At 46.7% G+C, this 27,738-nt stretch overlaps 1 protein-coding gene and 1 pseudogene across 5 annotated transcripts in view; both read left to right on the top strand.

Annotated features, from left to right (window-relative positions):
• LOC111530453 (putative uncharacterized protein FLJ44672) overlaps positions 1 to 23,294 on the top strand; it is a 73,353-nt gene extending 50,059 nt beyond the window's left edge. For 2 of the 5 annotated variants that reach the window (XM_026446732.2, XM_023197663.2), the window contains 5 exons: positions 9,188 to 9,252; positions 16,854 to 17,041; positions 18,751 to 18,892; positions 19,108 to 19,170; positions 19,262 to 23,294. In XM_026446732.2, coding sequence (XP_026302517.1) covers positions 9,242 to 9,252; positions 16,854 to 17,041; positions 18,751 to 18,892; positions 19,108 to 19,170; positions 19,262 to 19,958 — 1,101 coding nt within the window. In that variant the 5' untranslated portion in view covers positions 9,188 to 9,241 and the 3' untranslated portion in view covers positions 19,959 to 23,294. Of the gene's footprint in view, positions 1 to 5,669; positions 5,728 to 9,187; positions 9,253 to 16,853; positions 17,042 to 18,642; positions 18,893 to 19,107; positions 19,171 to 19,261 lie in introns of those variants that run through there. The other 3 variants (XM_023197666.2, XM_023197667.2, XR_002727810.1) reach the window with 3 other exon arrangements.
• LOC111530445 lies at positions 20,068 to 21,625 on the top strand (annotated as a pseudogene).
• Positions 23,295 to 27,738: the final 4,444 nt, after the last annotated feature.

The raw sequence follows: 27,738 nt of genomic DNA, 5'->3' as shown, positions 1-27,738 counted from the left end.
CCTGTAATGCCAGCACTTTGGGAGGCCAAGGGGAGGAGTGGATCACGAGGTCAGGAGTTCAAGACCACCCTAGCAAAGATGGTGACACTGCGTCTCTACTAAAAATACAAAAATTAGCCGGGTGTGGTGGTGGGCACCTGTAATCCCAGCTACGCGGGAGGCTGAGGCAGAGAATCACTTGAATCCGGGAGGCAGAGGTTGCAGTGAGCCAAGATCACGCCATTGCACTCCAGCCTAGGCGAAAGAGTAAGACTCTGTCTCAAAAAAAAAAAAAAAAAAAAAATTAGCCAGGTGTTGTGGCATGCACCTATAGTCTCAGCTACTAGGGTGACTGAGCCTGGAGGATTGTTTAAGCCTAAGGGGTTGAGGTTGCTGTGAGCTGTGATTGCACCACTATACTTCAGCCTGGGCAATAGAGCAAGACCCTGTCAGAAAAGAAAGAAAGAAGGAAAGAAGGAAAGGAAGGAAGGAAGGAGGGAGGGAGGGAGGGAGGGAAGGAAGGAAGGAAGGAAGGAAGGAAAGGAGGGAAAGAGAAAGAAAAAGAAAAAGAGAAAGGAGCATGGTGGGAATGGGGACAGATGGCAATGTTAAGTAGAATGGTCAGGATTGGCCTCATGAGTGAAAATTGAGCAAAAGTTTGAAGCAGGTGATGGAGCTGGCCAAGGTGCTGAGAGAAGAGCACTGTAGGCTGAGTCAACAGGATAAAGGCATTAGGAGGAAACTCCCTGGTGTGTCTGAGGCTCTGGAAGGAGGCCAGAGGGGCAAAGAGATAGAGGGAGTGAAGAAGGCAAGGAGGCCAGGGAGGTGCTGGGCTGGGATCAGTGCAGATCATGTAAGCCCTGGAGGCTATTGCTGGGGCTTTGGCTTTTACTCTGACTGAAATGGGAACCGTGGAGGTGGGGGGTAGGGTGGGGCGGAGTTCTCAGCAGAGAAGCAACGTGATCTTTTTCCTGATATAAAAGCACCGCCCTGGCTGCTGAGTTGAGAAAGACTGTGGGAAGATTTGGGTGAAGCAGGGGGGCTAAAGTGTGGCAGTATCCAGGTGGAAGATGAAGTCAGTCAATAGGATTTCCTGACAGACTGGATGTGAGCTGTGAGAGAAGGCAGGAGTCAAGGTTGAGTTTTGTTCTAATTGAATTATTAAGTAATTTTTTAAAACACTGCTGCCTTTCCCAATCCTACCAAGTAAAGGATGCTAGATTAAAGAAATCTCAAGTCAGGCCAGGTGCAGTGGCTCACACCTATAGTTCCAACAGTTTGAGAGGCAGAGATGGGTGTATATTTTAAGGCCATGAGTTCGAGGACAGCCTTGCAACATAGCAAGACCTCCTCTCTACAAAAATGAAAAAAATAAATTTAATAAAATAAAATAAATATAGCTGAGCATGGTGGTGTGTACCTATGGCCCCAGTTACTCAGGAGGCTGAGGTGGGCAGATGTCTTGAGGCTAGGAGTTTGAGGCCAGCTCATAGCAAGACTTCTCTCTCTATAAAAATTTAAAAAAAAAAAAAAAAAAAAAAAAGCCTGATATGGTGATAACTGCCTATATTCCCAGGTACTGGTGCAGCTGAGGCAGGATGATCTCTTGAGCCTAGTTGGTCAAAGCTGCAGTGAGCTATGATTATACCACTGCACTCCAGCCTGGGTGACAGAGCAGGATCCTGTCTCAAAATACAAATACGAATGAAGTGAAATTTCAAGTCAGACCAGTCCCTTCTAGGCTATGCAGGCCTTGCAACCACATAGCCGCATGACGGGGTTTGTGTGGCTGTGGATGAGGAGACCCCTGCCCACTTGTTGGCTATATAATCAGTTTGTTTTTAAATATAGTAATCAAATATATTTCATCATACTTAATGGTCTCAGATATGTGTGGGTTTTGGAATTCTCCTTGGAACAGGTTGCAACATCTTATTGGCTCCATCATTCCCTAATTTTTTTACCTTATCAGTTTTCAATAAGATCAGAATTGATATTAGACTATCTAATCAGTTTTGATTAAGAAGAAAATGAAATTGTGTTTTTCGCACTTTATCCAAGTCTGTTGTCATATTTGCTAAATCGAATCAATACTTGACCAAATGCAAAATTAAGGCTTCTTTATCATGAAACACTATGTCATTCTTGAAAAATATGCTTTTTAAAAAAAAAAAAAAAAAAGACAGTGTCTTGCTTTTGTCGCCCAGGCTGGAGTGCAATGGCGCGATTTTGCCTCACTGCAACCTCCGCCTTCTGGGTTCAGGCAATTCTCATGCCTCAGCCTCCTGAGTAGCTGGGATTAAGGCGCCTGCCACCACACCCATCTAATTTTTGTATTTTTAGTACAGATGGGGTTTCACCATGTTGGCCAGGCTGGTCTCGAACTCCTGACCTCACGTGATCTGCCAGCCTCAGCCTCCCAAAGTTCAGGGATTACAGGCATGAGCCACCATGCCCAGCCTCCATTTCTTTTTTGTAGTCTTTAATAAACAGCTGCTATCATTGCAGACTTGCTATTTAGGCATTTAGGAATTTTTCACTAGAAGGCATGTAAGGAAAGACCATCGGCATTTATAATGTATTTAGCATTCATTCTTTGCATGACTGTCCCTAGAGCTGTAACTTTACTAATGAATTTTTCAGAAGCCACTTAGCTAGCAACTGGGCCTAACCAGCCACTTACTCTCATTGTTCAGTGCTCTTTTTTTCTTGTCTATTTCTCCTCAAACTTGGCCATACTCACAAAGTGATAAAAACTTGTATTTCTGCTGGCACAGTGGCTCACGCCTGTAATCCCAGCACTTTGGGAGGCCAAGGCGGGTGGATCACAAGGTCAGGAGATCAAGACCATCCTGGCTAACACGGTGAAACCCCGTCTCTACTAAAAATACAAAAAATTGGTCGAGCATGGTGGCAGGCACTTGCAGTCCCAGCTACTTGGGAGGCTGAGGCAGGAGAATGGCGTGAACCCAGGAGGTGGAGCTTACAGTGAGTCGAAATTGCACCACTGCACTCCAGCCTGGGCGACAGAGCAAGACTCCATCTCAAAAAACAAAACAAAACAAAAAAACTTGTATTTCTTTTCTTTCCTTTTTGGAGACAGGGTCTTGGTCTGTCGCCCAGGCTGCAGTACAGTGACATGATCATGGTTCACTGTAGCCTGAAACTCCTGGGCTTAAGCAATCCTCAGTCTCCCAAGTAGCTGGGACTACAGACGTGTGCCACCATGCCCAGCTAATTTTTTTATTTTTTATCATAGAGATGGGATCTTGCTAGGTTTCTCAGACTAGGCTCAAACTCCTGCCTCAGCCTCCCAGAGTGCTGGGATTACAGGCAGGTATGACCACCTGTGCCCAGCCACTTATTATTTTAAATAATAGCTTTATTAAAATATGATTCACATACCCTTCAATTTATTTATTTATTGAAATCTACAATTCAGTAGGTTTTAGAGTATTCCCAGAGCTGTGCATCGATCACCACAGTCACTTTTAGAACCTTTCATTACGCTATAGAGAAATCCGTACCCCTTAGCCACTACCTCCTACTCCCCCCACCTGCCTTGGCCCCCAGCCTTAGGCAACCATTGATTCATTTTTTGTCACTGTAGAATTTCCTAATCTGGACAAATAGAATGGTACAATATGTGATCTTTTGTGGCTTTTTTCCCTCTTAGCACAGTGTTTTCAAAGTTCCTTTATGTCATAGTGTGTATCAATATTTCATTCCTTCTATGACTGAATAATATTCCGTGCTAGAGACACACTGCATTTTGTTTATCTGTTCATCAGTTGGTGGACATTTGGGTTGTTTCCGTGTATTGGCCGTTATGAATAATGGTGCTGTGAAGATTGCTGTATAAGTTTTTGTGCAAACATACATTTTTATTTCTCTGGGATATATGCCTAGGAGTGAAATTGTGATATTATATGATGACTGTATATTTAGCCTTTTGAGAAACTTACAGTTTGTTTTCTAAAGTGGCTACACCAGTTGGGTGCAATGGCTCACACCCGTAGTCCCAGCTACTCAGGAGGCTCAGCTGGGAGGATGACTTGAGCCCACAAGTTCAAGATCAGCCTGGGCAAGATAGTGAGACCCTGTCTTGATTTTTTTAAAAAATCCAATTAAAATGACACGAAAAGAAATACCCAAAGTGGTTACACGATTTTATGTTCCCACCAGTAATGTATGTGAGTTCCAATTCCTCCACATCTTCACTGACATTTTTGTTTTTTTCTAGACAGGGGCTTGTTCTGTCTCTCTGGCTGCAGCACAGTGATGCCATCACAGTTCACTGCAACCTTGATCTCCCAGGCACAAGTGATTTTCTCATCTCAGCCTCCTGAGTAGCTGAAAATTACAGGTGCATGCCACCATGCCTGACTAATTTTTATATTTTTTTGTAGTGATGGGGTTTTACCATGTTGCTCAGGCTAGTCTCTTACTCCTGGCCTCGAGTGATCTGCCCACCTCAGCCTCCCAAAGTTCTGGAATTACAGGCTGAGCTACCATGCCCAGCCTTCACCAACATTTGTTATTATCTGTTTTTTTTTTTTTCTTTACATCTTAAAGCCATATAAGAACAAGTATCTTCAGTTATACTGAACAAAAAATATAAACCCAGGGCACTGGGAGTCTGAGACAGGAAGATCTCTTGATGCCAGGAGGTTTTTGTTTGTTTGTTTGTTTGTTTGTTTGTGTTTGTTTGTTTGTTTTGAGACAGAGTCTCGCTTTGTCACCCAGGGTAGAGTGCATGCAGTGGCACGATCTTGGCTCACTGCAACCTCCGCCTCCCAGGTTCAAGTGATTCTCCTGCCTCAGCCTCCTGAGTACCTGGGATTACAGGCACATGCCACTACTGCCTGGCCAATTTTTGTATTTTTAGTAGAGATGGGGTTTCGCCGTGTTGGCCAGGCTGATCTTGAACTCCTGACCTCAGGTGATTTGCCTGCCTTGGCCTCCCAAAGTGCTGGGATTGCAGGCATGTGCCACTGCGCCTGGCCTGATGCCAGGAGTTTTAGACCAGCCTGGGCAACCTAGCAAGACCTCGTCTCTACAGAATATTTAAAAATTAGCCAGATGTGGTGGTGGCTGCCTATAGTCTCTCTCTCTCTCTCTCTCGTCACTTTTTGAGACATCGTCTGGCTCTGTCACCCAGGCTGGAGTGCAGCGGTGCCCATTATGGAACAATGCATTCTGGAGTGCAGTGGTGAGCCATTATGGCTCACTGAAGCCTGAAACTCCTGGGATCAAGTAATCAACCCTTCTACCTCATTCTACCAAGTAGTGGGGACCACAGGTGCATGCCACCCGGGTCTTGCTGTGTTGTCCAAGCTGGTCTTGAGTTCCTGGCCTCAAGCGATCCTCTCACCTTGGCCTCCCAAAGTGCAAGGATTACACGTATGAGCCACCATGCCTGGCCCCTACCCTGCCTATTGAGAACCAAAACAAGGATCCAAATTCTCCTTAGCTCAACTCGAGCCATTTCCCAATTGCTTCATCAGCAAGGAGCTGGTTATTGAGCTGTCAGGCCTCCCAAGCCACACAGCAATGAGGTGAGGGAGTTTTCCTGCTGCTCCACTCTGTGAGGAGTTGGAGGATGATGTTTACTTGTTTGCAGAGAGAGATGCCTTGTAGGCACCTTAGGATGGAGGGGACTCTGATTCCAGTGTCCTTTTTTTCTTTAGAAGCAGAACCTTGCTCTGTCACTCAGGATGGAGTTCAGTTGTCCTATCATGGCTCATTGTAGCCTCAAACTCCCAGGCTCAAGTGATCCTTCCACCTCATCCTTCCCAGTAGCTGGGACTACAGGTAAGCACCATGACACTTGGGGAATTTTGGGGCTTTTTGTAGAGATGAGGCCTCACTATGTTGTCAGGGCTGGCCTTGAACTCCTGGACTCAAGGGATTTTCCTATCTTGGCCTCCCAAAGTATTGGTAATACAGGCATGAGCCATTGTGCCCACTATCTCTGGTTCTTAACCTTCTACCTCCCTTTTCCACATTTAAGGAACACTTGTAATTACATGGGCTCACCCAGATACTGCCAGATAATCTTGTTTTAAGGTCAGCTGATTAGCAACATTAATTCCATCTGCACTCTTAATTCCCCTTCCTATGTATTTGTGCAGTGTAACATAGGACATGAGCTATTGCTGGGGGGTGGAGGGGATGTTGTTACCTTGGCCACCACAGTGACTATTTTATGCCAGGTACTAAGCTAAGCACTGGTGAATTAAACATGAATAACACATACTCCCTAATCTCCATTCATATATGGGAGGAGCACCTCACCTCCCATGCTCCTGAGAATCTGGGGAGTCAAGGAAGGCTTCCAGGAGGAGATGATGCCAAAGCAGAGAAGTGACAGAGGAGCTGAAGCTACCCAGGAAGAGAGTAGAGGTTTAAGGGGAAGCGTATTCTAAGCAGAGGGCATCACCCACTTCAGAGGCTCCCAGAGGAGTGAGAGTGGGCATTCAGGGGGCAGATGAGGCTCAGTTGGACTCCACAGCAGGTAAAATGGAGAGGGGCAAGAGCAGTGAGTCTGCCTTGGAATGCAAGGCAGAGCAGGGGCTGTTAAGGAGTTTGGACTTAATCCCCGAGGCAAGGAGAAGTGATGTAAATGGGGGAAGAGTAACATGATGAGATTCATGGATTAGAGATGTGGTCCAGGCTGCTGTGTAGAGAAGGCATCAGGGAAAGCAGATGGCTCAGTGGGTGTACTGGAGACCTGAAGCAGGGGAAACACTGAGTTTAAGGAGAGTTTTTTAAAATATAAGAAGTTTGATTAGTTTAAATGATGGTGGGAAGGAGCTAAAAGCGGAGGATAGGTTAATGATACGGGGAAGTGGGAGGAAGAACTGACAAGTGAGATTCCAGAGAAGGCAGGAGAAGAGGAGATTCCCATAGGGGGATTATCACTTTCTTTTCTTTTCTTTTTCTTTCTAAGACAGGGTCTCACTATTGCCCAGGAGTGCAGTGGCATGATCTTGGCTCACTGTAGCCTAGACTTCCCAGGCTCAAGGGGTCCTCCCACCCCAGACTCCAAGTAGCTGGAACTACAGGTGTGCACCACCACCACACCTGGCTGATTTTTTTCTTTTGTTTAGTAGACACAGGGTCTCACTACGTTGCCCAGGCTGGTCTCCAACTCCTGGCCTCAAGCGATCCTCCTGCCTAGGCTTCCCAAATTACTGGGATTACAAGCTTGAGCCACCATGCCTGGCCTCTGCTAGTTCTGGATTTACTTTGTGTTTACTTTGTGCTAGAGTGTCCCTCATTATGCTGATCCTCTGTTAAAATTAATACCTCTTTTTTTTTTTTTTTTTTGAGATGGAGTTTTGCTCTTGTTGCCCAGGCTGGAGTGCGATGGCACAATCTCAGCTCACCACAACCTCCGTCTCCGAGGTTCAAGCAATTCTCCTGCCTCAGCCTCCCAAGTAGCTGGAATCACAGGCATGCTCCACCACACCCAGCTAATTTTGTATTTTTAGTAGAGACGGGGTTTCTCCATGTTGGTCAAGTCTCTAACTCCTGACCTCCGGTGATCTGCCTGCCTCGGCCTCCGAAAGTCGTGGGATTATAGGCGTGAGCCACTGCGCCCAGCCAAAATTTAATACTTTTTATATTAAATTTACATGTATTTTTTTTCTTTTATTTTTTGATACTGGATTTTACTCTGTCACCCAGGCTGGAGTCCAGTGGCACAATCTCTGCTCACTTCAACCTTCACTTGCCAGGCTAAAGCAATTCTTCTGCCTCAGCCTACCAAGTAGCTTTACAAGTAGTATTACAGGTATGTACCACCACACCCGCCTAATTTTTGTGTTTTTTGTAGAGACGGGGTTTTGTCCTGTTTCCCAGTTTGGTCTCAAACTCCTGAGCTCAAAACGATCCACCCGCCTTGGCCTCCCAAAGTGCTAGGATTACAGGTTTGAACCACTGTGCCCATTCTAGTTTAAACTCTTGAGTGGTTTATGTCTCCTGATTGGACTCCTACAAATACAGAATTGATGCTAGGAAGGATACCAGGAGATAGACCCACACAGATGGGATTTGGGCATGGGTTTGGTTATCCCAGGAGCAGTGCTGAGCTCCTTGCCAGTGGGACATGGGATGCTGGTGATTTCCAGGAACTGACCTCACAATGACTCAAGCTACCACTTACTGTTGATTGTGATGAAATGCCAGCTGAGGCATATGCCGTGTGAGCTTAGGGATGCTACATTTGACCATGATGGCAGTAAAGATGACTCTGAAGAATGGCATGGGATGGATCCCTTTGAATGCACTCAAGCAGGGGTCTCCAACTATAGGGCCACAGAGCCAGAGGTGAGCAGCAGGCGAGTGAGGGGAAACTTCATCTGTATTTATAGCCCCTCCTATCACTCACATGACCACCTGAGCTCCATGTCCTGTCAGATCAGCAGGAGCATTAGATTCTCATAGAAGCACGAACCCTGTTGTGAACTGTGCATATGAGGGATCTAGGTTGCACGCTCTTTATGAGAATCTAATGGCTGATGATCTGTCACTGTCTCCCGTCACCCCACTTGGACAGCCTTGATGCAGGAAAACAAGCTCAGAGATGCCACTGATTCTATGTTATAGTGAGTTGTATAATTATTTCATTATATATTATAATGTAATAATAATAGAAATAATGTGCACAATATATGTAATACACTTGAATCATCCTGAAATCATTCCCTCCACCCCCAGTCTGTGTAAAAATTGTCTTCCACAAATTCACTCTGTTTCTTTGGTAGAGACAGGGTCTTAATATGTTGCCCAGGCTGATCTCAAACTGCTTGACTCAAGTAATATACCCCTCTCAGCCTCCTAAAATGCTGAGATTATAGGCATAAGCCACCATGCTCAACCAAGACTGAGTTTCTTAAACCAAATAAAGATTAAGTGAGATTACTTGAGACCAGGAGGTTGAGACTGCAGTGAGCCCTGATTGTACCACTGCACTCCAGCCTAGGTGACAGAATGAGACTCTGTCTCAAAAAATAAAATAAAATAAAGTACAATAAAATATAAATTAACCCTTTATAACATTCCTAGTAACTTTTCCTCCTAAGTGTTCCCCACAAGCCTTTGAATTTTGTTAAATTTTCACATACCATTTAAAACATTTAAGAATTTATGTCTGTCTGTGTCATCCCTCTTTTTCAAAACAATGTCTTTTTATCACTTCCAGCTGGATCTACCATGAAAGACTTCAGAATCCAGGAAGAGAGACTGACTGGGCAACATGTTATTCAGGTACAAAAAGACTTGTACCATGACTCAGAAATGATCAAATAATAGTGCATGCATCAGGTACAATGGGAAGCTCTTCTGGAGGGTGACAGAAGCTTCCAGTTAAGGTGATATTGAAACCAGGTCCTGAAAGATGAGGAAGACTTGTATGAGAGTGGGGAGGGAAGGGGGAGGCGGAGGGATGGGGAATGGGCTGGGATGGGATGGAGTGAGCTGCCCAGGCAGGGAAACCAGCACTGTAAAGACCTGGACAATGAAGATGGCACATTTTGTTCAGGGAATGGTGAATTAAGTGGGTGGGAATGCTTTGGAGAGACAGTAATTTGCTTGTATGGAATTTTGCCGAGAGAACTCATTACAATTTCCTTTTTTTTTTTTTTTTTTGAGACGGAGTCTCACTCTGTTGCCCAGGCTGGAGTGCAGTGGCCGGATCTCAGCTCACTGCAAGCTCTGCCTCCCGGGTTTACGCCATTCTCCTGCCTCAGCCTCCCGAGTAGCTGGGACTACAGGCGCCCGCCACCTCACCCGGCTAGTTTTTTGTATTTTTTAGTAGAGACGGGGTTTCACCGTGTTAGCCAGGATGGTCTCGAGCTCCTGACCTCGTGATCCGGCCATCTCGGCCTCCCAAAGTGCTGGGATTACAGGCTTGAGCCACCGCGCCCAGCCCTCATTACAATTTCTAATCTGTTGATGTTGTCATGCATCACTGTCCTTGTCAGATAGTTTGGAATAGGTATAATGATCACACTAACACCAAGCATAGTATTTCATTAGTTCTCATAAAATCACAGGTAGGTGCCACAGTTATCCCCATTTTATGAATGAAGTGATGAAGACTTAGGGATAATGAGTGATTTGCCCAAGCTCACCTGGATATTAAGACTGAGTCAAATGTCAGGTCTGATTTGACTTTAATGCTTGCTTTGTTCATGAACACCACGTGTTGCCTCTCCTATGCAGTTAAGCAGGTAGACAGGTGAAAGAAAAGCCCGTGTTTGTCTCTACTCACACACTTCTGACTGTGTGTGTGGAGTTTCTACACCAAATTCTCCAATGCTCTGGATATTAACTGGATATCCCACAATTTTATTCTGACACTACCTGGAGTTGGCACAGACCCCACAGATGAGGGGCTCAGTCCCACGAGACCACTCTCATTTCAGATGCCAATGGCAAGTCCTAGGTTGTCACCTGTACTTTTGACCAATCTGTTACAAATCAGGGGTTCCCATGATCGCCTTCTTGGGTTTAATAATTTGCTAGAACAGTTTACAGAACTCAGAAAAACAGTTTATTTTTTTCTGAGAGACAGGGTCTCATTTTATTGGCCAGTCTGGTGAGCAGTGGTGCAGTCATAGCTCACTGCAGCCTCGACTGCCTGGGCTGAAGTGGTCCTCCCACCTCAGCCTCCCTATTAGCTGAGACTACACGTCTGCACCACTACATCTGGCTAATTAATTTCTTTTATTTTTCGTAGAAATGGGGTCTTGTTGTGTTGCCCAGTCTGGCCACAAATTCCTGGGCTCAAGTGATCCTCCCACCTCAGCCTCTTAAAGTGCTGGGATTACAGATGTGAGCCATCGCATTGGGCCAGTTCATTTCCTGTTACTGGTTCATTGTAAAGGATACATCTCAGAAACAACCAATGAAAGAGATGTACATGCTGGATGTGGTGGCTCATGCCTGTAATCCCAGCACTTTGGGAGGCTGAGGTGGGAAGATCACTTAACCTCAGGAGTTTGAGACCAGCCTGGGCAACATGATAAAAACATGTCTCTACAAAAAAAAAAAAAAAGCCAGGTGTGGTGTTGTGCACCTATAGTTCCAGCTACTAGGGAAGCTGAAGTGAGAGGATGCCTTGAGCTGGGGACTGGGGAGGCTTAGGTTGTAGTGAGCTGAGATTGTGCCACTGCACTCTAGCCTGGACAAAAGAGCCAGACCCTCTCAAAAAAAAGAAAAGAAAGATGTCCAGGGCAAGGTAAGTTTGGAGGGGCACAGAGCTCCCATGCACTCTGTTGAACATACTACCCTCCCAGCATCTCCTGTGTTCAGCAACCCTGGAAGCTCTGCAAACCCTGTTGTTCAGGGTGTTTATGGAGGCTTTATTATGCAAGCACGATTGATAAAATCCTTGGCCATCAGTGATTAAGTCGATCTCTAGCCCCACTTGCCTCCTGGAGTTAAGCAGGTGAGGCTGAAAGTTCCAAGCCTCTAATCATCTGGTTGCTTCCTCTGGCAGTCAGCCCTCCTCCTGAAGAAATCTAGGAGCTTGCAGCCACCCATTCATCTCAACAACATCCCCAAATGCATTCTTATCATTCTGGAGATCCCAGAGTTCTTAGAGGCTCTTGTGTTAGAAACCTGGGACCAAGACCAAATATTAAAACAAAAGATGCTCCTATCACCTCTGTCACTGAGGTCTTTATAAAAGCTTTAGAAGCTCTGTACCAGGAACCAGGGACAGAGACCAAATATATTTTTCTTTTCTTTTCTTTTTTTGAGACAGAATCTCCCCATGTCATCCAGGCTGGAGTGCAGTGATGTGATCATAGCTCACTATAGCTTTGACCTCCTGAGCTCAAGCGATCCTCCCACCTCAGCCTCCCAAGTAGCTGGAACTACACATGCATGTCACCCATGCTCAGCTCATTTTTGTAGAGATGAAATTTAGTTATGTCACCCAGGCTGATCTGAAACTCCTGGGCTAAAGTGATCGTCTTACCTCAGCTTCTTAAGTAGTTGGGACTACAGGCACACACCACATCCAGCTAACATTTGTTTTCATTTTTTTCTAGAGGTGGGGTCCCACTATGTTGTTCAGGCTAGTTTCAAACTTTGGGCCTCAGGTGTTCCTCCTGCCTTGACCTCCCAGAGTGTTGGTTTTATGGGTGAAAGCCACCATGCCCAGCAATCACAAAGGTCTTTATAAAAGAAAGGGGGGCTGGGCGCGGTGGCTCAAGCCTGTAATCCCAGCACTTTGGGAGGCCGAGATGGTCGGATCACGAGGTCAGGAGGTCAAGACCATCCTGGCTAACACGGTGAAACCCCGTCTCTACTAAAAAATACAAAAAACTAGCCGGGTGAGGTGGCGGGCGCCTGTAGTCCCAGCTACTCGGGAGGCTGAGGCAGGAGAATGGCGTAAATCCTGGAGGCGGAGCTTGCAGTGAGCTGAGATCCCACCACTGCACTCCAGCCTGGGCAACAGAGTGAGACTCCATCTCAAAAAAAAAAAAAAAAAGAGGATAGGAGAGTCAGAATTGGAGCAGGAGATGTGGTTGATGGAAGCAGAGGTCAGAGAGGGAGATTTGAAGATGCTTCACTTCTGGCTTTGAAGATGGAGTCAGGGGCCATGATCCAAGAAATGGGGGTGGCTTCTAGAAGCTGGAAAAGCCAAGGGTACACTTTAGAGCCTTCAAAAGGAATTGTAGCCCTGCTGACACCTTGACTTTAGCCTTAATAAACCTAGTTTGGGCTTCTGGCCCCCAGAATTGTAAGATGGTAGATTTGTAGTGTTTTAAGCCACTAAATTTAGGAAACTGCAAACTATGTTGCAGCAGCAAGAAGAAATGAACATGAAACCAAGCATGGTGGCTCATGTTGGCAATCGCAGCACTTTAGGAATTTTAGGCAGGAAGATCACTTGAGACCAGGAATTCAAGACCAGCCTGTGCAACATAGTGAGACCTTGTGTCTACAAAAAATAAAAAAAATGGCCAGGCATGGTGGCTTATGCCTGTAATCCCAGCACTTTGGAAGGCCGAGGCGGGTGGATCACCTGAGTGAGCTGGGATTGCACCATTGTACTTCAGCCTGGGCAAGAAGAGTGAAACTTCATCTCAAAATAAAATAAAATTCTAAAAAAATTAATTAGGCATGATGGCATGAACCTGTCTGTAGTCCCAGCTACTAGGGAGGCTGAGGTGGGAGGACCACTTGAGCCTGGGAATTTGAGGTGGCAGTGAGCTGTGACTGTGCTACTGCACTCCAGCCTTGGTGACAGAGTGAGATCTTGTCAAAAAAAAAAAAAAAAAAAAGGAAGAGAGGTGGAGGGAGGAGAGAGGTGAGGGGAAGGAAGGGAAGGAAAGAAAGAAGGAAGGAAGAAATTAGCATGATGAGGACAGATGGCAGTGTTAAATAAAATGGTCAGGGGTGGCCTCCTAAGCGAAAATTAAGCCAAGACTTGAAGGAGGGGAAGGAGCTGGCCGAGGTGCTGAGGGAAGAGGATTGTAGGCAGAAACAACGGAATAAAGTGTCTGAGGTGTGTCTGAGGCTCTGGAAGGAGGTCAGTGGAGCAGAAGAAGAGAGGGAGAGAATTAGGGCAGGAGGCCAGGGAGTTGCTGGGCTGAGATCAGCACAGATCGTGTAAGCCCTGGGAGGTTATTGCTGGGGCTTTGGCTTTTACTCTGACTGAGATGGGAACTGCAGGAGGGTTCTGAGCAGAGAGGCGACATGGTCTCTCTCCCGATTTAAAAGCATTCTCTGGCTGCTGAGTTGAGAAAGACTGTGGGAAGATTTGGGTAGAAGCGTGGGGGCCAAGCTGTGGCAACATCCAGGCGAGAGATGATAGTGGTCCTGACCAGGGTCATAGTGGTGGTGAGAGATGGTCAGAGGAGAGAAGCAGGGGAGGAGGCCAGGGAGTTGCTGGGTGGGGATCTTCAATACATGTTGAAGACACAACAGCATTTCCTGACAGACTGGATGTGGAGTGTGAGAGAAGGCAGGAGTCAAAGTTGAGATAGATACTTACTGAATTATTAAGTAATTTTAAAAAACACTACTGCCTTTCTCAATCCTATCAAGTATGGGATGCTAAATTAAAGAAATATCTTCAGGCTCAGTACAGTGGCTCATGCCTGTAGTCCCAGCTGTTTGGGAAGCAGAGATGGGAGTATCTTTTAAGGGCAGGAATTCAAGACCAGCCTGGGCAACATAGCAAGACCTCCTCTCTACAAAAATATTTTTCTTTTCCTTTTTTTTTTTTTTTTTTTTTTGAGACGGAGTTTCGCTCTTTTTGCCCAGGCTGGAGTGCAGTGTGGCACGGTCTCAGCTCACCACAACCTCTGCCTCCTGGGTTCAAGTGATTCTCCTGGGTTCAAGCGATTCTCCTGCTGCCTCAGCCTTCTTGGGTAGCTGGGATTACAGGCATGCACTACCACGCCTGGCTAATTTGGTATTTTTAGTAGAGATGGGGTTTCTCTATGTTGGTCAGGCTGGTCTCGAACTGCCGACCTCATGTGATCTGCCCACTTCGGCCTCCCAAAGTGCTGGGATTACAGGCATGAGCCACCGCGCCTGGCCAAAAATATTTTTCAATATTTAATAAAATAAAATAAATGTAGCTAGGTATAGTGATGTGTACTTATAGTCCCAGCTACTCAGGAGGCTGAGGTGGGCAGATCTCTTGAGGTGTCAGGAGTTTGAGGCCAGCTTGGGCAACATAGCAAGACCCCTCACTCTACAAAAAATTTTAAAAATAGCCAGGTATGGTGGCACTCAACTGTAGTACCAGCTACTGGGGAGCTGAGGCAGGAAGATGGCTTGAGCCCAGGAGGTCGAGGCTGCAGTGAGCTATAAGTGCACAACTGCATTCCAGTCTGGGTTACAGAGCAGGAGCTGTCTCACAACACAAATAGAAATACAAATAAAATAATAAAATCTCAAGTCAGAGCCTTTTGGCTCTCCAGCCCTTGCAACCCTGGAGCCGTGCAGTGGGGCTTATGTCACTGGGAATGAGGAGACCCCTGCCCAGTGTTGTTGCCAGACTAATCAGTGTTTTAAAAAATATATTAATCGGGTTGGGCGTGGTGGCTTATGCCTGTAATCCCAGCACTTTGGGAGAGCCAGGCGGGTGGATCACCTGAGGTCAGGAGTTCGAGACCAGCCTGGCCAACATGATGAAACCCTGTCTCTACTAAAAAAAATACAAAAATTAGCCAGGCATGGTGGTGGGCACCTGTAATCCCAGCTACTCGGGAGGCTGAGGCAGGAGAATTGCTTGAACCTGGGGAATGGAGGTTACGGTGAGCGGAGATCACGCTACTTCACTCCAGCCTGGACGAAAGAATGAGACTCCGTCTCAGAAAACAAACAAAAGAAGTATTATATCAACATGTAATGGTTTTATTATTAATATGTAATAAATGATAAATTTATTATTTTTTTTTTTGAGACGGAGTCTCGCTCTGTCAGAAGGCTGGAGTGCAGTGGTGCGATCTCAGCTCACCACAACCTCTGCCTCCTGAGTTGAAGCAATTCTTTTGCCTCAGCCTCCCGAGTAGCTGGGATTACAAGTGTGTGCCACCATGCCCAGCTAATTTTTGTATTTTTAGTAGAGGTGGGGTTTTGCCATGTTGGCCAGGATGGTCTTGATCTCTTGACCTTGTGATCCGCCTACCTCAGCCTCCCAAAGTGCTAGGGTTACAGGAGTGAGCCACTGCGCCCCGCCAAATATTTTAAAAATTTTGTCTTGTATTACTTCTATCAACAGGTAATGGTTCTATTATTAATATGTAATGAATAATATTTTTAAATTTTTGTCTTATTTTCTAATTTTAATATAATTATTTATATAAAGAAAAAGCCTTAGAGATCTTCAACAAAGTTAAAAAATGTAGAGGGATGCTAGACCCGGAAAGATTAAGAACTTCTAGTTAGAAATATTCAGAGTAAGCCACATACAACTTGCTACTTGATCTATTTTCTTTCTTTCTTTTTTGTTTTGGGAGATGGGGTCTCAGTCTGTCACCCAGGCTGGAGTACAGTGGTGCAATCACAGCTCACTGCAGCCTTGAACTTCTGGGCTAAGGCTCCTCCTGCCTCAGCCTCCTGAGTAGCTGGGACTGTAGGTATACACGATGATACCTGGCTAATTTTTAAATTGTTTTGTAGACATGGGGTCTCACTTTGTTGGCCAGGCTGGTGTCAAACTCCTGGCCTCAGTGACCCTTCCATCCTAGAGGTATGAGCCACCACAACAAGCACTTGTTCAAATTTCTAAAAAAATTAAAAATTTCTAAAGTAAGGCTGTGGGATGATGGCTGGAAGATCAAAGTAGAAAAACAGAAGAATAAGTTCAAATGACTTATTCACACATATTCTTTTGATAATAAGAATAACTTTTAGTGGATACATTTCTTCATTTCTTACAAACAAAAGGCAAATAAACAGTGTTGTCCAGGAACTTCAACACACACTGTACAATATTTCCACTTTGCTGGCATCAGTTGTGGAAATTCTTCATGGTTTACTTAACTATCACTATCAGTAATTTGCTTCTCTGATCATTTTTATCAACTTCCTCATCTGTTAATTTCTCTCCAAGGTATGTCATATCATGACATACTGCTGCTGCATGAACATGGCCGGTGTCATTTTATTAAACATGTAGAATGCTTCCCTAATTTCTTTTTTTACCCTCTGTCTCTGTGTTTTGCATTTTTCTTACCTTTATTGTCAGAAACTCCAGAAAGTCAATCATACTAATTTATCACCATTTGCTTCATTAATTTATACTTTGCTTATATTGAATTTTGCCCAACAGACCTCACTACAATTTCTAACCCATTTTTCGTTTTTTGTTTTGTTTTGTTTTGTTTCTGAGACAGGGTCTTGCCATTGTCCAGGCTGGAGTGTAGTGGCACCATCACAGCTGACCGTTACCTCAACCTCGCAGGCTCAAGTGATCCTCCCACCTCAGCCTCCCAAGTGGCTGAGACTATAGATGCTTGCTACTATGCCCAACTAATATTTGGACTTTTCCTATATGTGGGTTCCAGAGGGCTGAATGTGAAACGTGAGTATACATGGATTTTGGTATATGCAGACATGGGGAGCTGAAACTAATCCTCTCTATACTGAGGGATGACTGTATATGTTTTTACAATTATGCTGTAGGACACATATTGTTCCATAGCCTTGAAAATGATAATTTTAATGAAAATTATTTTTAATTGAGTGGAATAATAATAATAATAAAAGTAGCAGCTGGACAGGTGTGGTGGCTCACACCAGTAATCACAACACTTTGGGAGGCTGAGGCAGGAGGATGGCTTGAGGCCAAGAGTTTCAGACAGGATTTGGAAACCAAAGGAGTCACCATCCCTACAGAAAAATACATGAATAAGCCTAGTGTGGTGGCATGTTCCTGTAGTCTCAGCTACTTGGGAGGCTGCTGTGGGAGGATCACTTGAGCCCAGGGAGGTTGAGACTGTAGTGAGTCATGATCAGGCCTCTGCACTCCTGCCTGGGTGACAGAGTGAGACCCTGTCTCAAAACAACAAAAAAGTAGCAGCTAACATGAACTGACCTTTTATCAGGTGCCTATAAATACCGTAATATAATTTCTTATAACTGTTTCTTATTTCATTTAACCACTGTGTCTTCGATTACTCCCAGAATTTCACCGTGTTTATGCAGATGACCTTTTGTTTAGATTGAATTGTCTCCCAAGGTATTTCCAGAAGTGAGATTACTGTGAGTCATGGTGAATGGACATTCTCATTGCTCTTGATGTAAACTGACAAGGTTTTGGGTGTCTCCTGGCTATAATCCCAGCACTTTGGGAGGCTAAGGCAGGAAGATTGCTTGAGGCCAAGAGTTGGAGGAGGCAGTAAGGTGAGACCCTGTCTCTATTATTTTAAAAAATTGCCAAGTTTTACCCTGGAAGGCTTATGTACAATTTAAACACCCCTCATAGTATAAGAAGGAGTCCATTTCACTGCACCTTTGCCAGCACAGGGTATTATAATTTAATAAGTTATTTTTTGTTTGATTATTTTAAATAGATAAAAGACGTCATATTACTTTGTCACATTTCAACATCTTTCCTTAGCTTATTAGCTCTATTTCTTTTCTGTCTGTAAATGGTTATTGTGGTGGTGGTTTTGTTTGAGGCAGGGTCTTGCTTTGTCCCCCAGGCTTGACTGTAGTGGCATAATCATGACTCACTGCAGCCTTAACCTCCCAGGATCAAACTATCCTTTTGCTTCAGCTTCCTGAGGAGCTGGGACTACAAGTGTGCACCACCACTCCCAGCTAATTTTATTCTTTTTTTGGATAGAGACAGGGTCTCACTATGTTGTCCAGGCCGGCCTCTAACTTCTGGCCTCAAGCAGTCCTCCTGTGTTGGCTTCTTAAATTGCTGGAATTTCAGGCATGAGCCACCATGCCTGACCAGGGCTAGTCCTATATTCTCTAGAGTTCTCTTTACTTTGCGCTAGCCAGTCTCTCATTATGTTATTCCCCTGTTATAATGAATAATTCTCTGTATTAAATTTTACCACTTTAAATTTTTGAGTGGTTTATGTCTCCTGATTGGACTCTGATACGCTAAGAAGGGTCCCTGGAGATAGACTCACACAGATGGGATTTGGACATGGGTTTGGTTATCCAAAGGACTATACTGAGCTCCTTGCCATGGAAAATGGGATGCTGGTGATTTCCAGAAAGTGACCTCACAATGACTCAAGCTACCACTTACTGTTGATTGTGATGAAATGCCAGCTGAGGCACATGCCTTGGGAGCTAAGTGGTTACTGTACTTGACCGCTATGAAGACTGTTGTGGGAACGGTCCTTTTGGATGTACATCAGCAGGGGTCCCCAACACCTGAGCCATGGAGCTATAAGGAGCCACACAGCAGGAGGTGAGTGGTGTCCAGTAAGGGAAGCTGCATCTGTATTTACAGCCACTCCCCATTGCTCATATTCCCACCTGAGCTCCGCCTTCTCTCAGATCAGTAGCAGCATTAGATTCTCATAGGAGCATGCATCCTATGTGAACCGTGCATGCGAGAGATCTGGGTTGCACTGTCCCTGTGAGAATCTAATACCTGATGATCTGTCACTTTCTCCCATCAAGCTCAGATGGGACCACCTTGTTGCAGGAAAACAACCTTAACATGCCCACTAATTCTACATTATGGTGAGTTCTGTAATTATTTCATTATATATTACAATGTAATAATGGAAAAAAGTGCCTAATAAATGTAATGTGCTTGAATCTTTTGGCTCAGCTCCTGCCTCCTGGCAGCCTCTCCAGGTCCAGAACTTTGTCCAGTCGGCCTCTACAGGTCAAGCTCATGGCTCACAATGGCCTATTTAGGCCCATACCCTACCTCATGGCAGCTTCCACAGGCCCAGCTCCATCATTACAATGGCCTCTTTAGGCCCAGCTCCTGCCTCCCAGCCTTCTCTCCAGGCCCAGAACTTTCTCAAGTCAACCTCACCAGGCCCAGCTCCTGCCTCTCATCAGCCTCCCAAGGGCCAGCTTTTGCCTCACAGCCACCTTCCAAGACTCAGCTCCTGTTTTACAGTGGCCTTTTGAGACCTACCTTCTGTCTCCTGGCGGCCTGTACAGGCCCAGCTCCTGCCTCTGGGCAGCCTATACAGTCCCAAAATGTTCACAAGTCAGCCCCTCAAGGCCCAGCTCCTGCCTTCCATCAGCCTCTCCAGGCCCAGCTGCTGCCTCCAGGTGGCCTCTACAGGCCAAACACTTTCTCCTGGCTGTGTCTGGAGGCCCAACTCCTGCCTCACAACAACTTCTTTTGGCTCAGCTCCTGCCCAGCTCCTGGTGGCCTTTGTAGGCCCAAAACTGCCTCAAGTCAAGTTCTCCAGACCCACCTTCTGCCTCCCAACGGCCTGGACAGGCCCAGCTCCTGTGTGACAATGGCCTCTCCAGGCCCAGATCTTGCCTCCCAGCGGACTCTCTAGGCCCAGCTTTTGCCTCACAGAGGTCTTCCCCAAACAAGTTTCTACCTGCCTCCCGGCAGCCTCTACAGGCCCAGGTCCTGCCTCACACTAACCTCATTATGCCCAGCTCATGTCTCATGGCAGCATCCTTAGGCCCAGCTCCTGCGCCCAACAGGTTGTCCAGGCCCAAAACTTCCTCAAGTCCCCTCTTCAGGCATAGCTCCTGCCTAACACTGGCCTCCTTAGGCACAGCTCTTGCTTCTCAGTGGCCTCGCCAGGCCCAGCACCTGCATCCCGGTGGCTTCTCCAGACCAAGAATTTTCTCAAGTCTGCCATTCCAGCCCAAACTGCTGCATCCCATTGGCCTCTACAGGTCCAACCTCTGCCTCACAGCAGACTCTCCAGGTCCAGCATCTGCCTCACCACAGCCCCCAAGGCCAAGCTCCTGCCTTTCAGCAGCCTCTACAGGCCTAGCTCCTGCCTCCCAGTGGCCTCTCTGGGCCAAGCTCATGCCTTACGGTGGCCATTCCAGCCCAGCTTTTGCCTTTTGGCAGCCTCTCTAGGCCCAGAACTTCCACAAGTGAGCCTCTCCAGGCCCAGCTCTTCCTCCCGGCTGGATCTCCAGGCCCACCTCCTGCCTCACAACTTCTTTCGGCTCAGCTCCTGCCCGGCTCCTGGAGGTCTTTGTAGGCCCAAAACTTCCTCACATCAAGCTCACCCGCACAAACTTCTGCCTCCTGGTGGCCTGGATAGGCCCAGCTCCTGCGTGACAATGGCCTCTCCAGGCCCAGCTCTTGCTTCACGGAGGTCGTCCCCCGGCCAAGTTCCTGCCTGCATCCCAGCAGCCTCAACAGGCCAAGCTCCTGCCTCACACTGGCATCATTAGGCCCAGTTCATGCCTCACAGTGGCCTCTCCAGGCTGATCTCTTGTCTCACACTGGCCTCTTTAAGCCCAGCTCATGCCTCTTGGCAGCCTCTCCAGGCCCAGCTCCTGCCTCCTGTCAGCCTCTACAGGCCCAACATCTGCCTCACAGCAGATTCTCCAGGCCCAGCATCTGCCTCACCGTGGCCCCCCCCAAGCCAAGCCCCTACCTTTCAGCAGCCTCTACACACGCAGCTCCAGCCACCCAATGACTCTTCAGGCCAAGCTCATACCTCACGAGAGTTTTTCCAGGCCCAACTTTTGTCTCATGGCAACCTTCCCTGGCCAGGCTTCCACCTATTTCCAGGCCCAGGTCCTGCCACACACTGGCCTCTCTACACCCAGCTCATGCCTCACAGTGGCCTCTCCAGGCCCAGCCCCTGTCCCGGGACATCATCTACAGGTCCAAAACTTCCTCAAGTCAGCCTCTCCAGGCCCAGTTGCTGCCTCCCGGCATCCTCTCCAGGCCTAGCTCTTCCTCCTGGCTGTGTCTACAAGCCCAACTCCTGCCTCACAACAACCTTTTATGGCTCAGCTCCTGCCCAGCTCCTGCCAGCCTTTGTAGGCCCAAAACTTCCTCAAGTCAAGCTCTTTAGGCCCACCTTCTGCCTCGCGGTGGCCTGTACAGACCCAACTCTGGCTTGAGAACAGCCTCTGCAGGCCCCACTCTTGCCTCTTAGCACCCGCTCCAGGCCTAACTCTTGCCTCATAGTGGCTTCCGTGGGCCAAATTTCCGCCTGCCTCCCAGCAGCCTCAACAGGCCTAGCTCCTCCCTCACAGAGGCTTGTTTATGCCCAATGGATGCCTCTGGCAACCTATCCAGGCCCAGCTCCTGCCTCATACTGGCCTCTCTAGGTCAAGGTCCTTTCTCATACTGGCCTGTTTAGGCCCAGCTCATTCCTCTCGTCATCTCTCCAGGCCCAGCTTTTGCCTGTTGTTGGCCTCTACCTCACAGTGCACCTTCCAGGCCCACCTCTTGCCTCACCGTGGCCTCCTCCAGCCAGATTCCTGCCTTTTCGCAGCCTCTACAGGCCTAACTGCTGCCTCCCAATGGCCTTTGTCAGGCTACGCTTATGCCTCACGGTGGCCTTTCCAGGCCTAGCTTTTGCTTTTTGGCATCCACTCCAGGCCCAAAACTTCCCCCAGTCAGCCTCTCCAGGCCCGGCTCTTCCTCCCAGCAACCTCTGCAGGCCGAAATCGTCCTCAAGTTGGCCTCTTCTGGCCCAGCTCCTGCCTCCTAGCGGCCTCTGAAGACCCAAATCATCCTCCAGTCAGTTTTTCCAGGCCCAGCTCCTGCCTTTTGGTGGCCTCTCCAGGTGCAAAACTTTCTCCTGTCAGGCTGTCCAGGCCCAGCTCATGCCTCTTGGTGGCCTTCCCAGGCCACCAAGAGACTTTTGGTGGCCTCTTCAGGCCCAGAACTTGACCTCAAGTCAGCCTCTCCAGGCCCAGCTCCTGCCTTCTGAAGGCCTGTACAGGCCCAACCTCTGCCTCACAGTGGACTCTCCACGCCCAGCTCTTGCCTCACTGTAGCCTCCCTAGTCCAAAAACTCCTGCCTTTTGGCAGCTTCGACAAGTCCAGCTTCTGCCTTTCAATGGCCTCTTTGGGCCCAGCTCATTCCTTACAACGGCCTCTCCAGGCTCAGTTTTTCCCTTTTGGCGGCTTCTCCAGGCCCAGAACTTCCTCTTTAGGCCCAGTTGCTACCTCCTGCCATCCTCTCCAGGCCCAGCTCTTCCTCACGGCTGTGTCTATAGGCCCAACTCCTGCCTCACAACAACGTCTTTGGACTCAGCTACTGCCCAGCTCCTGGTGGCCTTTGTAGGCCCAAAACTTTCTCAAGTCAAGCTCTCCAGACCTATTGTCAGCCTCGTGGCAGCCTGAACAGGCCCAGCTCCTGCCTGACAATGGCCTCTCCACGCTTTACTCCTGCCTCACAGTGGGCTTTCCAGGCCTAGCTCTTGCCTCATGCTGGCCTTCCCCGGCCATGTTCCTATCTGACTTCCGGCAGCCTCAACTGGCCCAGCTTCTGCCTTGCATTGGCCTCTCTAGGCCCAGCTCTCTTCTCACGGTGGCCTCACCAGGCCCATCTCCTGCCTCAAATCTACCTCCCAAGACCCAGCTCCTGTCTCATGGTAGTCTCTCTTACACCAGCTCCTGCTTCACAATGGCCTTGTCTGGCCTATCTTCTGCCTCACAGTGGCCACTCAAGGCCCATCTTCTGCCTCATGGTGGCCTCTTCTGGTTTTGCTCTTGCCTCACAGTTGCCTCTTCCAGATCCAGCTTTAAGTCTTTGATGGTCAACAGCATCAAGGAGCTTAAAGCTTCCCTAGACTCTCATTTGTTCACAGCAGAGTGCCTTAGCAAAAGCCGTCTCTTCTTTTAACCTTGAGAGTGGATTTCTGACAAATCAATAGTAAATTCTGCCTATGTGGTTTCACAGTGATTTCTGTTTTATTTAGTGTCCCATGGTTTTTCTTCTCTACTGGGGATGAGGGGGCAATGGGCCTCTGCTGGGGCCCTTTGTCTTTGCCCTGGACATGGTAGCTTCTCACTTCATGTCTTCTTTTTTTATATTTTTTACAGTTTTCTTTTTTTTTTTTTTTCCTTAGGGTCTTGCTCTGTCACCCAGGCTGGAGTGTAGTCATGTGATTATGGCTTACTGCAGACTTGGCCTCTTGGCCTCAAGTGATCCTCCCAGCTCAGCATTTTGAGTAGCTGAGACTACAGGTTCATTCCAATATGCCTGGCTAATTTCTTATTTTTTCTGAGAGGTTGGTTCTCACTATGTTGCCCAGGCTGGCCCCAAACTTTTGGACACAAGCAATCCTTTTGCCTGGGCCTCCCAAAGTGCTGAGATTACAAGCATGAGCCATCATGCCTGGCCTGCCATTTGCTTGTCATGAACTATTAAGAATTTACTTTTTGAGTAATATACTATGACTATATACATTTGTAGAGAGAGATTTTTAATTTTTCTTGGATAACAATTTTTTTTTTTTTTTTTTTTTAGGCAACTTACTGCTTTGTCATTTAGGATGGAGTGCAGTGGTATGATCTCGGCTCACCACAACCTCTTTCTTGGCTTAAGTGATCCTCTCACATCAGCCTCCTGAGTAGCTAGTGTTTGGACGAACGGAGGCAAGATGGCGCACTTCCGGGTTCTTCATCACTAACTTTTCCCGCGCACGTGAAAATGCAGCCGGTGCCTGGGAAGGTGCAGACCAACCGGGCATGCGTCAGGTGACGTCAATCCGAAGAGACCAAGATTTACCTGGTCGCACCTACGGAACGCCCCCCGACACGCCCGTGCCCCGCCTATTGCCCTCCCACTCCTAGAAAAGCCGCTCCCGGCAGATGCGCAGCGCGGACTTCCCAGCCCCCACTCCTGTCGGGGCTGCATCAGGAACTCCGCCCGAGAGCTCCACCGGGTGACTCTCTCGGCCTCCTTTGCCGGAGGCCGACAGACCTCACCCCCACACCTTCTTCCCTGAAGCTGGGTGACCAAAAATAAATTTGCAGTTTTGCTCCTACCCTTGCCTACTCGCTGGTTCTTTTGTGCTCGCTCTGGTGGTCTTAGGCCCAGATCAAATCAGCTGGGACCCCAGGTATGAGCTGCCATGCCCAGGTAATTTTTATATTTGTTATAGAGAGGGGGTCTCACGATATTTCCCAGACTGGTTTCAAACTCATGGGCTCAAGCAATCCTTCCACCTCAGCCTCCCACAGTGCCGGGATTACAGGTGGGAGCCATCACATCTGGCCTGCCATTTTCTTTTCAATGATCATTAAGAATTCACTTTATGCCAGGCACAGTGGCTCATGCCTGTAATCCCAGCACTTTGGGAGGATGACATGGGTCTATCACGAGATCAGGAGTTCAAGACCAGCCTGGCCAAGATGGTGAAATCCTGTCACTACTAAAAATAGAAAAATTAACCAGGTGCGGTGTCAGGCGCCTGTAATCCCAGCTACTCAGGAGACTGAGGCAGGAGAATTGCTTGAACCCAGGGGGAACGAGATGGAGGTGAGCTGAGATTGAGCCACTGCATTCCAGCCTGGGCAACATGGTGAGACTCCATCTCAAAAAAAAAAAAAAAAGAATTGACTGGGTGCGGTGGCTCACGCCTGTAATCCCAGCACTTTGGGAGGCTGAGGCAGGTGGATCACAAGGTCAGGAGATCGAGACCATCCTGGCTAACATGATGAAACCCCATCTCTACTAAAAATGCAAAAAATTAGCCGGGTGTGGCAGTGGGCGCCTGTAATCCCAGCTACTTGGGAGGCTGAGGCGGGAGAATGGCGTGAACCCCGGAGGCAGAGCTTGCAGTGAGCCGAGATCGCACCACTAAACTCCAGCCTGGACTGAGCGAGACTTCGTCTCAAAAAAAAAAAAAAATTTTACTTTTTGATTATATACTGTATATATTTACTGTATACTGTAAAAATTTATGTGTGTATGTGTGTATATTCATATGTGACTATGTATATATATTCATATGTGACTATATTCATATGCGAATATACATATATATATTCATATGTGAATATACATGTATATTTTCATAGAATACACATACACACACACACACACATATATATTGTGAAAGAGATATTTGAATACCTAGAAATTGATAAGCTTCTTCCAGGTTTTGAAACCACCCTTAGCACAAACACGAAAGAAGTACAAAGTGTCATTATTAATGACCATGAACCAAGATGACCATGAGTCAATAGTACTTTGCACCTCAACCAGCTTCCAGCAGAGCATCTCAAAGGGCTGGATATATCTGAACATCACATCCTTTCACTTAGATTAGGATGCTTTGTAATTACTACTTCTCTTAAGACCTCAGTGTGACCCTAGTCAGCATGAAATCAAACTATTTCTCAAATCGTAGAGATACTGAATAACAGCTTTGGTCAGGAAATAGGTATTGCAGTTGGTTTGTCATGACAAATTCCTGACCTAGTCAGATGGAATATTGCAGAAGTGTGTGTGTGTGTGTGTGAACATTCTTACGCACAGATGTAGGGGTAGAAGTGGGGGGTTGAATTTGATAAAGCCAGCAGTAGGCAGGCTGCTGGGTGGGGCAGTGTAACTGCAGCAGTGTAACTCTAGAATTAACAAATGCTTGTAAGCCTCAGTTTTCTCTCCTGGAAAATAAAGATTATAATTCCTGCCTTGATATGTGGGTTAGGTGATTCACTAAATGCAGAATATCTAGTATATAATAGGCACTGAATTAATACTACTTTCTGTAGCTCTTAATCACTGCTTAATTTTAAAAAGTTTAGAATGACTACTGCTTTTGTTAAAATTATTTGTAATTACTATATAAAATCTAAGTCCTATAGAAAAGTACAAAACAGGCCGGGTGCTATAGCTCACATCTGTAATCCCAGCACTTTGTGAAGGCAGGGCAGGAGGATTGCTCAAGGCCAGGAGTATGAGACCTGCATGAGCAACATAGCAAGATCCTATCTCTATAAAAAATTAAAAACCAGTTATGGTAATGTGCACCTGTAGTCCCAGCAACTCGGGAGGCTGAGATAGGTGGATCGCTAGAACCCAGGAGTTTGAGACTGCAGGCTGGACAACAGAGTGAGAACCTGTCAGAAAGAGTGAAGGAGAGAGAGAGAGAGAGAGAAGAGAGAGAAAAGTACAAAGAAGCAAGTAATAAATCATGAAATTTTCAACCACCAAGAAATAACTCTTAACGTTAGGTGATATGGCCAGGTGCGATAGCTCATGCCTGTAATTTTAGCACTTTGGGAAGCCGAGGCAGGCAGAGCACTTGAATTCAGAAGTTCACGATCAACCTGGCCAACATGGTGAAACCCATCTCTACTAAAAATACAAAAATTAGCCAGGTGTGGTGATGCCTGTAATCTTAACTACTTAAGAGACTGAGGAATGAGAATGGCTTGAGCCTGGGAGGCAGAGGTTGCAGTGAGTGACCCAAGATCGCACCATTCCACTCTAGCCTGGGCAACAAAGAGAGACTCTGTCTCAAAATCAAAAGCAAAGGTGATAATTAACGCGTACCTCTTTTTGTGCAAATAGGTAGCTAGATAAGTAGATAGATTAATGGACTGAAAATAACTTTCATGAGTGCAGTGGCTCACACCTGTAATCCCCAGCGTTTTGGGAGGCTGAGGCAGGCAGATCACAAGGTCCAGAGATCGAGACAATTTTGGCCAACATGGTGAAACGCTCTCTCTACTAAAAATACAAAAATACAAAAACTCCAGCCTGGTGACAGAGTGAGACTCCTTCTCAAAAAAAATAAATTTATGTATTTTATATTGTGTTTTAGTTTATATATATATATATAAAACTTTTATTTTGCTTGCTACAACAGAAGCTGAAGAAACTAAAGGTGGGAGAATTTCTGAACTTCAGATAAATGCCTATGTGAAAGTGATATATTTTTATTCAACATTCATTAAAATTATTATTATTTTTTTTTTGAGACGGAGTCTTGCTCTGTTGCCCGGGCTGGAGTGCAGTGGCCGGATCTCAGCTCACTGTAAGCTCCGCCTCCCGGGTTCACGCCATTCTCCTGCCTCAGCCTCCTGAGTAGCTGGGACTACAGGCGCCCGCCACCATGCCCGTCTAGTTTTTTGTATTTTTTAGTAGAGACGGGGTTTCACCATGTTAGCCAGGATGGTCTCGATCTCCTGACCTCATGATCCGCCCGTCTCGGCCTCCCAAAGTGCTGGGATTACAGGCTTGAGCCACCGCGCCCAGCCTAAAATTATTTTTAAAATAATAAAAGTATTATGAGTTTTTTCAATCTGCAGTTTCTGTTTTCACCCACAACTGCTGTATTTTTGGATTTGCTGCATGTTTGATAGTTTCTGTTTAATGTGTTTATATT

This window comes from Piliocolobus tephrosceles, unplaced genomic scaffold (genome assembly GCF_002776525.5).
Source record: "Piliocolobus tephrosceles isolate RC106 unplaced genomic scaffold, ASM277652v3 unscaffolded_76, whole genome shotgun sequence".
Classification (NCBI taxonomy): domain Eukaryota; kingdom Metazoa; phylum Chordata; class Mammalia; order Primates; family Cercopithecidae; genus Piliocolobus; species Piliocolobus tephrosceles.
The sequence above is the reverse complement of the archived record's forward strand: the minus strand, read 5'-3'. Positions and strand labels throughout refer to the sequence as shown.